Source organism: Ptychodera flava, chromosome 6 (genome assembly GCF_041260155.1).
Source record: "Ptychodera flava strain L36383 chromosome 6, AS_Pfla_20210202, whole genome shotgun sequence".
In the NCBI taxonomy this organism is placed as follows: domain Eukaryota; kingdom Metazoa; phylum Hemichordata; class Enteropneusta; family Ptychoderidae; genus Ptychodera; species Ptychodera flava.
This window is the reverse complement of record NC_091933.1, coordinates 16,874,201-16,885,245: the sequence shown is the minus strand read 5'-3', so window position 1 is coordinate 16,885,245 and position 11,045 is coordinate 16,874,201. Positions and strand designations below refer to the sequence as shown.

The 11,045-nt window shown below is 36.8% G+C and overlaps 1 protein-coding gene across 1 annotated transcript in view; it reads right to left on the bottom strand.

The window, feature by feature from the left end:
* Window positions 1–371: 371 nt before the first annotated feature.
* Window positions 372–11,045, bottom strand: part of LOC139134989 (putative helicase MOV-10) — a 30,396-nt gene continuing 19,722 nt past the window's right edge. Inside the window, exons 12-19 of the mRNA XM_070702135.1 lie at window positions 9,777–9,883; window positions 8,717–8,922; window positions 8,235–8,458; window positions 7,612–7,797; window positions 6,678–6,857; window positions 6,159–6,247; window positions 5,715–5,842; window positions 372–4,737 (exon numbers count right to left, since the gene is read on the bottom strand). Of these exons, the coding sequence (XP_070558236.1) occupies window positions 4,655–4,737; window positions 5,715–5,842; window positions 6,159–6,247; window positions 6,678–6,857; window positions 7,612–7,797; window positions 8,235–8,458; window positions 8,717–8,922; window positions 9,777–9,883 (1,203 nt within the window). The 3' untranslated portion in view covers window positions 372–4,654. The remainder of the gene's footprint in view (window positions 4,738–5,714; window positions 5,843–6,158; window positions 6,248–6,677; window positions 6,858–7,611; window positions 7,798–8,234; window positions 8,459–8,716; window positions 8,923–9,776; window positions 9,884–11,045) is intronic.

Genomic DNA, 11,045 nt, shown 5'->3' with positions numbered 1-11,045 from the left:
ATGTCAAACAAAATTCATGAAAAATGGCCGACTTTGTCCCTTTAATCCTTCAGGCAATATTTCAAGCAGAACCAAAAACTAAGATTTACCTTACAATATATGATGTACGGACTGATATCTGCTTGGTGCATAGTTTGACATAGGATGAGATTTCACGGCCACCGACTCATTTTAATCTCCTTCTCTTGCTTTGAATTTCTGGCAACACCCATGGCGAAGAGTGACACTCCCAAACCCTGGTCAGTGTACGCTAATATGAGTAGATTACATTTTGCATATTAATAGCATATTTGCATATTTGATGAAGGACGGATAAAAGCATTGTGTTTGCTGGAGCTAGAAGTTAGATGATGAGTATGTATGTATCAATACACAGTTCATTTGTACTTTATTCTTGAAGAATAGATTGTATATGTCTTTATTGAAAAAAAACCAGATTCAGTTGCATTGAACCATGAATTACAATGGCAGTGTAATCAGAAGCAAGAATATGATTCATTCATTGGAATGTAACTTGTTGAAATAGACAAAATATACATATCTACCAGATCAAGCTTATAGTCATTTCAAAATTACAAAATGCCAAGCTGCATCAAAAGTTCCAAGTTTGATGAAGAAAAATACTGAGTGTTTTGCCTTCACCTCCTTTATTGTTGGCAGTTTGATCAAAAAAGTGGCCGTAAAAATAATTTATTTTCAGTGGCACCAAACGGCCCTAAATTGGCTACAGATTATCAAATTTAAAGCAAGTGAAAATGACATACAATTTTAACATTTTTTTCATTGTCCATTGAAATTCTCTGCTGGTAATCAATCTAGTATGACGGTGAAAGACAAGCAATCTGTTGGCATGATGCTTTACGGTAACCTTGGTAAATGACATTCTGTCAAATATGGGCATTGCTGTCGGAATTTACAGATATTCTGTCATGTTACAGGCTTCAAATGGACAAGGACGCATGTAATATCATAATATTCCAAAGTCCTTGTTTCGATCTACTGCTAAACATCTGTAATAAAGCCAAGATTTTGACGAGAATTTCACAGACTTTTTGGATGCAATGGTGTGAAAATACAGAGCTAGTAACAGTTGTTTACTTTTCAAGGTCTGGTTCATGTCAAAAGCCTTCCACAATGCATCCACACATTTGATGAATGGATTTCCCAAGTCTCCCACACAGTCACTTTTTTACGCATACATCATTCTGTCAGTGATTACAATCTGAGATCTCTCAGCTCTTCAATGGAATGTGTGCTAAAGAATTCACTGATACAGATGATGAATGTAATCAATTCTTGACTAAAACTGATTCATACATTTCATCATTTTTACATTCATTTTGCCCAGTGAAGCCAAATTCATGCACTTCTGATGCAAGAAACATTTTCCTCATCAAAAAAATTTTTACATATTGGGTATCTCTGACTGGTTTCAAGAAATTTGAGAAATTCCTACATATACTCGGATTACAGAAACTTCACTAGTTCAAGGATACACTGATCACATTGATGGTAGCCCAGATATTACAGTATGTAGTAATTACAAAGCTATGAAATTACATCAAATGCTGACGTATCAATAAATCCAATCATGTGGATAATTACAATTCTTGAAAGGAAACTACTCAAGTAATGGATGACAAAACATAAATCTGCCTATAAAAATCATTAGATTTTTGAAAGGTGGAAAATTTCATGTATAAGATCAGTGAAGACTGTTCTGTGAAAAAATCGATATTTTATCCTTTACCCATCCAACTATGGTTAAACTATTGTTTCTCTGGGCAGGTTCGATATGTACATTAGAAGTCAGAAGGGTTCAATGTCTACATTCAAGGTCACTTCAAGGCTAATATAGAACAGACTTCTCAAAGATGTTCAAGGTTACAAAGTTTGCATAAAAAGCTGCTTATTGTAATTTGAATTAAAAATACGTTGGTGTCTAGCTCTCTACAAAGACTATGATTTCTCTATTTAAGTCACATTCTGTGCTTTTGCAAGAATTGAAAACCTTTTGGAATCGGCCTTGAAAGAAGGGCAACTAACTCTAGACAAGTTCTAAGGCATCCATTGTACAAATTCAATGTAACACTCCTGTTTTAGAAGCTGTCCAAAGGCTCTGGTCCAAACATACAGGAAATAGGTACAAATGTTCCAATTTAAAGATTCACAATGTTGATGTTCAATGAACTATATTCCATCAAAGAATAAGGAATAACTGTTCATTACCTTTGTATTAAAGCTTCCACAGTTTATTGCACTTCTCACGGGTTTCTCTATAACTTCTGTTCATTTCATTACAAAATAGATTTCCACTTGTTCAAATGAAATTCACACTTGGAATGTTGGCTTTTCATTGGTTGATATGGAATCAGAAATTGATGCACACACATAAGCTCATACAAGCATTCCAGAATTTGAGTACTACATATTTCAACCCCTTGACTAAATTGCATGCTGGAAATTTGTTGGCATGGTAACAAATTACTTTATACGCTACACAATGGAAGATTCTGGCTAGATTCTACAAGTGTTCATATTATCTTTGGTATAGCAAGTTTCGACTTTCTAGTTTATCATTCTTATCTAGCTTTGGACTATTTCTCCCAAAATGTTTGAGGTATCACATCCCCTGACAGCCAAAACATGGCCAAAGTGCCAGTATAGTAAGAGTTGGTGACCCTTGACCTGACCCCACAGACGGACTCCCATGTGATTATTTGCTGAATAATTTTATTGTGCGGCTCTGTAAGTGAAATGAATTGGTAAACAGCCAGATAAACTGACTGGCTTTGACTTGTTTAATCTTTTAATGTTGATTGTTTGGATAACGACAACGAAACATGGATACCGAAAATAAGTGAAATGAGGAGACTAATGTGAAAAAGTGAAATTCTTTTTTAGTATTTTCAAGATTATTGCAGATGATTTTCTTTAACAAAGATGCCATACTGAGGCCATGTAAACTTTTTAAGATATTTACTATTGATAGAGAGATATAAATGTAACCGGTGTCATAAACTTTATAACATTATCATTTTCTCTCTTGGATGTTCAATATTTTGTGAATGAAAAGCAAATACTAATGTTTTGTTGTTTTTTTTTTGATTTCTAAACTTAAAAAGTTTTTAAAAATTCATGACAGTATTCAATATCGATTTAAAAAAAATATTATTTGAAGTGGTTGTTTTCCATAACTGGAATGGTTATGTAATAGGTCACATCAGCAAATGATAAAAATGTTGTGCTATAATACAGAATATTTTATGGCAACCACAAATACGTATACTTTGCTTACACTTTGAAATTTGGTCGACTTGATTTCATTGAATTACTGGTTATGCTATTACAATGAGGAGCTATAGGACACAACAATGACAACGGTAGTCTAGGAGTGAATAGTGTAAATTTTGGGTCCAAATAGGCACTGTTTGGCTGCAAACCCAAAATCTGTATCTTGTATTATACAAACAGATGATGCATAATAAATTTTGCACGTGAATAGCAATTTGTACGTAATGACCACACACAAGAGAAAGTGCCAATTTGCATGGTGACTTGGCATGTCATGCTATGGTGAAGTTGGTGACTTTGTACATGGCCAGCCATGCAATGGTCATGCTGACAATGTCTAAACTAAGGACACAGCATGCAATTGTGAATTGAACAGCATTAAAATTCATTCATGGAGAAATTTCATGAGAAATTCACCATAAAATGCAATAATTAAATATGATAGTATGATGGTCATACCCTGATTTTCTGTGGAGACAAAAATTACTCAAAGATAAAATTTACTAGAAAAATTTCTTTGCGATTGGAACTGCTCAATAGCAAGCACTTAAAATGGAAATATTTTCCGTTCTTGTTTTTTTACACAGATATCAAGTGGATAATATGACCAGTGACACATTAATCCTTCAAAATAAAGATATTTTCAATACATTTGTTTCATAGTCGTACTTGATAGAAAATTAAAATGCAAAAGATGTAAAATATTATTTTTTTTTTAAACTATAGAATGGTAACATTCATTTCTTGAGATTGGATTGGAAATTTAAAGCAAAATGATTTTACATGACTCTCAAGTTTACATTAAAACAACAGTTACACAAGTATTGCTTTCATTTTGAACAGAACAGAAAGCATAAAGGGGCATTCAAGCTGGTTTGCAAACAAAAGTGATGTTTCAAAATCTGTCAGTCTTTACAAAGTTGTTTTGGTTACATAATTATAAATTTATACAGAAAATCAGGCAGCCAACTAATATACCTGAAGTTAAGTAGCAAATTAGCAGGATGAGCTTAATCTCTAATTCAGAGAAGACTAAGGGATTAAGTGCACCAGAGATGGCCAAGTATGGTCTTAAGTAAAAGCTCAGACGAGGTGACTGAAAGAATTCTTATTCATGAGTACTCTTTGTTGGGAGGCAGGAAGCTGCAATGGTGTTCCTGGGGTATATGTGTTTCAGTAAAAAATCTTTTACATATTATGAGGAAGCATGCATGTATGGATATGTGTGTGTGTGTGTGTGTGTGTGTGTGTGTGTGTGTGTGTGTGTGCGCGAGCGTGCGCACGCGCATATGTGTGTGTGCATATGTGTGGAATGGTAATTTCTGCTTTATTGAAAGTTGACATTGTCATCTTGCTGCGACTAAGATTCACTTCTCCATTCAGGGTCATTGTACTGGGATACTAAACTCTCACCAAATCCACCTGCATCTTTCTCTACCGGCTCTGCAAAAGAGAGAGAGAGAGAGAGAGAGAGAGAGAGAGAGTGAGGGAGAAATTCATTAGACGATTGGATACCACTCTAATGGTTGAAGAGAGTAATATTGACCTAACACAGAATACACGGTTCAACTTTGAACCTTTGGATCCTTTTTCCGGCGTAAATCTCAAGATGTCATGGGTTACCATTACCCAGGGTTCAAAGAGTAAAAGTTTTCTTTCCTCAACCCTAAATCCTGCCAGACAGTATAACTTCCCCATCGGACAAGGAGTCAGTAAAATGTGGTATTGAGCTATATTTACGCATATATTCATCTACTTAGCATAGTGTGTTATAGCAGGTTTGGTCAGTAAAAATCACATTTACAGCTAATGCAACTTCTTCACTGGTTTTAACCAACTTGACCTGATGGTGACATATGACCTGCCTGGATAAGACATAACTCTTTGTTACCAACAGTGACTGTGGACCTATACAGGTAATGACCACATTGAAAATTTCAGTCTGCCTTCATGTCAATTACGTAATTATATGCCAGCAAAGTAAATGTGACATAATTATTAAACACAGTCAATATACATATAGCCAACTCAAGGAAAATGATGACAGATTCAAATAATTCACTTTTCATAATCTATTCATGATAGCAAAAAAATGCATGGAAAGTCATCACTATGCCCCACATTGTACTTTTTGCACATTTTTAGCCCTTGACCTTTGAAGCTTTTTGGACAGAAGTACTACTACTACGACTTATACTCCTTTCCAGAAATTTTCAAGTTCCAAGGGTCGACACAATTACTAGACACCAAACGCAAGTTAACTGTAAAACAAAGATCAGATAAAGCTTTTCCGGGTGTGTTACTTTTCCATGGAACAGATTTCTTGTTATTTATCAAAGAATCTGATGCGATATATGAGCATTGATCAAATGGGATCATCTCTGAATGACAGAGATTATCTACTGTGAAGTGACACTCACCGTTGGTTTGAGGAGTCAAGTTAATAGCTTCGAATCTTTCAATTAGGTCTTGCATTGCAGCCTCATCATCATCAGTTTCGAAGTCACATCCAGTGTACGCACCCTTACCACGACAGTAATCTAATAGTCTGAAATGTGACAGGACATTGTGTCAAGCGTACACATTGGAACGTACAAGATGTCGAATGTTTACTGTTGGACATGATACTAAATGTACAAGACATACTCCTAATGGTGGACATTTTTTCACGAAAAATTTACCAAACTGTGTGGGCATATTTCTCGTATAGCTGAATGAGAAACCATCCAACAAATCTACAATGCTGCAAATTCTCTCTTTCAACCCAATATTCAACCCTCTTTCAATAGATATGGTGTATTTACTATCAACTTCTTTGATAGAAGGGCACACTTCAAAATCAATGTTCATGGGGAAATACGTACCGGTTCCAATGTGGGTCTTTCTGTAGCATGAATGGGTTGCCCACCACGATTAGCAGAGCCTTCGCTCGAGTTACAGCAACATTGAAACGCTAAAGTGTGAGAGCAATAAAAACATACATCAATCTCTTGTACAACTGCACCTTCAGCCATTTTGTGACCATCAATAAAACATTTTTCTGCCAATCTATTACAAACCAATCACTTGATCACATGTCAATCACTTCATGGATGAAACAATACATCAATCAATAAATCAATGAAGAAAACATTTTTTTAACTTACTTGCCAGAAGTGAAAATGCTCAAACCAAAGTATTTTGCCTGTTAACCTTGCTTTACATTGTGTCTCAGCTTCCCCATAGTAACAACATGAACTGAAATGACAGTGCTTGGAACTTAGATTTATAGCAATCTGCCGCCACAATCGGTATAGGATATTTTTCCATAACCCGATCACCACCTGACCGTTGGCAGCTGAACCTGTGTATGTGCAAATGGGGTGAAAACGTTGACTGTATACCTTTGGATTTTTCAGGAAGCCAAGCTTGTAATCAATATCCATTCGTAGATTTTCTTCATTTGTACTCCTCACCGTGGAGATGATAATAATCAGTCTCTCTTGGCCCTGGAACTCTTCCACTGATCCAACTTTGATGTTGTTGTAGTTTTTCTGATTCAGTACTTTCTTGATCTTCTGAACCTGAAAAAATTTGAAATCATTTCATTGTCAATATGTTACATCTCAGCCTTGACCCCTTGTCCTACCACATTCACCTGTCCTTATCAAGTCAAGTTGGTAAATCCATTCAATCAACGGGTGTATTATACAATTTTTTTTCACAAACATAACAAACTGAAGACATACATGATATTCACCGACTTGTGTTATTCAGACAGGGTTCCCCACGTGGGTATTTTGAGGGGTGGGACACCCCTCTATATTTTGAGCAATCTCGTTACATGGTCATAACTATACAATTAAACACATTTTCACAACAAAGGAATATGTAAATTATACATTGTTATGTAAATTGTATTTACCCTTTTTCTTTCCTAGCTGTGAGCACTGTGAGACATGCATAATCATTGACTTGATAGTGACGGGGTACGTCACAGCAGCATTGTGTGTTATAATGACAGTAATCGTTCTGATTTTTAATGACATGATCTAAATAGGGTTTATGTCAACCCTGTGAAGGTAACACCTTGTGTTGAAAGCAATCGTGGGTATACTGCAACACAGAAAAATTCATCTTCCGGAATGTCAAATAACATCACAGACAAAGCCATTGAAAAGAGATTTGATGGCAAATGGTTCAGAAATCTTGTGGGTTAAAGATCACTGTAGAGACTCATTCCATGATAACCTTTTCATTTTCCAGCTCATTCAGTGTGACAGAAACCAAGACGGGTATCCCATCATCATGACTGACTGCAACTCATGACTACCATACCTGTCGTCTGTACGGTGAGATGATGCCGATGTGTTCCTGTTTGATTTTCATTCCACCTCTCCTTTCTTGCAGCAGCTGCTTGACATAATCCCATACTATCTCCACTTCTAGAATATTGAAAAACGATGGACTCTGGCCCTCTCTCATGTCAATGCCTTCAACTCCGTGGAAGACGATGGGAAATTTCTGCAAAACAATAACAGTGAATATTATATCATAAATAGCATTCTAATGCTAGCATTGTGGAAGACGACTTAGGACAGAAACAACTTTGACAAAATGAAAACTTGTATCCCAGAATTGTTTTATGCCACTGTCCTTTGCACGTGACATTGCATTTATTCATGCTCCATAACTGATGTAAATTTTATTTCAGAATTCCTATATTTGTCCAACTGCATTGTAATATAAAGTTGCTATATAAAACTGTCAGCTGTATTTCCAAATCACACTGCGTTTTTTTAAGTTCTCAAAATTCTGCAACCAGCCATAATTTCCTCAACGGTCAGTCATAATGAACAAACAATGCTACATGTATCATATTAAATCTTACAACCTGACAGTCTTGCATGAGATGAGAAAATATCTGAATATATTTTTTTCTTTCTCAATTGCCACCATACCTGTTTTGGTAGGCCCTCCCAATCACATAGACTGTTACGGAATATTTCGTCTGCAAACACCTGTAATTCCCCTTCATAGAAGAGTTCATTTGGCAATTTCAGGATTTCTGGATGTGATCGGTAGTTGCGGATCAGTTTTGTCAACACCTCGCTGTTGTAGGGCTGGTTTTCCTCCCGTTGATACACTTGACAGTCACACATGAAACGCTCCAGCAACGATTTCCCTGAAAATAGATAGATAGCATATTGGTTAGTTTAGACTTATTTCAGCTGTAGTTCAATTTCCATCTACGTTATTGTTTAATTGTATCCTCAGAATGAATCAGATATTTTGAAACAGAGGCATTCTTTAGCTCTGAGAGACTTGTGAAAACGCTGCTAATAACATGTGGACAGTCTTATCTGTTGGCTATTTCTGTACAAAATGACTTGCAACAAAGACAAGTCATGACTTGAATCTAAGTGCACCGTCAATGACTAACCTAGTCCATATTTAATGGCTAGAGGGGACCTCAAGATCGGTCCGAGTTGTTTAGGGTCACCAGCCAGAACCAACTGACCACCTTTGGCGTTGTCCGGGTCAAGAAGCCCTGCTACAGCAATAATGGTTTCCGGTTCCACTGCATGGCCAGCTTCATCCATGAATATGTGAGTGAAATGATCTTTGGGAATACCCGCAGATACCAGCCTGCAAATGAGTTACAGATAAGTATGGCATTTGAGAAAACTGACTTTGACAGGTTGGTCGATCATTTCTGAAAGAAAGAGAAACTTACAGGTACATCTTTGTATCATACTCCTACAACTACATATTGAGGAAACCGTTCATCCATATGAAACTGCCATAGTCATAATGCCTCAGATAATTTGCCAACACACATTGCATTAACAATTTCAATACTGTATCTTTCATAATGAAGTGGAGGAAAGGAATCAGAGATTGTCATCGAAATACTTAATACAGTTCCAATAACTGATTACAAACTACGGCTATGCACTTCACAATTGAATAATTAAACTTTTGCTCAAACTTTGCTCAAGAAAACTTTCGACCATTTTCTTTCAAACTTCAGAATAATAATCTGGATCAAGCAAATTTTGGTACAGCAAAAATTACCTAATATTTACCTAATATTTAAGATTCAAAATGGCCACCGTTCCTGTGTCCACTTTATGAGGAAATTAAACTTTTGATTTTTGCAAAAATTAGACTAAGAAAAGTTTATTTACTCCAAGAGCTTCAAAATGAGCCTAAACAGCAGTAGATCGGACAACTATTGTTACAGTAACAATTTGAGAGTCTGAGTATCTGTCCTGGAGGCGCATCCTACCTTAAGCCTTTCACCACCATGGTTTGGTCCAAACCCACTGTTCTCAATGGTAAGTGTGGACCTCTATACAGGGAATTGGGGTGAAAAGGTTAAGCCTGATAAAGTACTATTTAAGAAGTAGGTGAGCAGTCACAATCTTTTATTCAGTAGGACAACACGATAAACATACAATGTCATCGGAAACATGAAGACTGTGTTTATGTGAACTTACCTTCCAGCTGTCACTAATGTAGCAACAATCACTCTGTATTTTAGAAGGTCTTCTATTTTGGGGAAAACAACTTCTCCACCACGATTATAATTGCAAATGTTTGCATCCTAAAACAGAAGCAGATTGAAAAATTTTGATCATTTGATTGTAAATTGCTACTGATATGCGTGAATTAGATAATTTGGAGAATTTCGATAAGGTAGTATGTGCCTCAAAAGTGAAAGACTTTCGTTACAACTTTCTTATGTGAACTATCAACCATGGTCTTTTAAAATCAAGAATAAAAATCAGGGGTCATTGTGCAACTTTTGATATCAGAGAAAGAAATAACCCTTACAGTGTTTTGCCCAGAGTGCGTTCTTGCGTCTTTTGACGCAAAAAAATTGAGCAATGACCCCCTAAAATTAGGGACATGGTCACGGGGACGCACTAAAAAGAAAACATTTGCCCCATTTAGTCGGACGCATCAAGCTGCCGCTCGTGTCACTTGTGGAGTCTTTCATCACGCGTAGGCAATTAGAGAACGAACACCTGACAAATTTCATGATTGCGATCTGGAGTCAACGCTCTGTGAGTGCCATGTGCCGCATAGAAAAATGTTCAATCTGTTACTTTTTTTGTGGTACATGACGTAAATTTGATTGGCCAGAAGACACTATAGACAAAACTATTGTTACAAATTTAAATATTCCCAGGCACGTATTTTTTATACCGCAAATGATTTAAATTTGGTTGGCCAGAACATTGTGTATTGATATCTTGTTGCAAAATATTCCCACGCCGTGAATGACAATTTCAAACCGCGTGGCATTGCTATTCATTCCGTTGTCGGACGTTGCATCTCACACATTCAGTGAGCTCCATGGCAAGTCAATTACGAATAACTCGGTTTTTCGTTAAACCAACCACGTCTGTTGCTGTAGAAATATCGGATCAAACAGCCGATGAGCCGATAACAAGTGACAATGACCCTGAACTGCCACGGGATATCTCTGCCTGTGAACGGCAAGACAGTATCGCCACCTGTGAGCCACCACCCGCAAAGAAACCCAAATCCAGAAAATTCAATGACGGATGGTTGGAAAAATCACAATATTCTGAGTGGTTGACTCGGGATGGTAAAGGAATGATTTGCAAGCACTGTAGGGACACAGGAAAAACAAATCCATTCACAAGTCCTGGCGGGTGTTTGAATTTTCGCGCATCGACGCTCAACCGACATTTGTCTGGGGCCGATCACAGGAACGCCGTGCAGGAAATTGCACTACG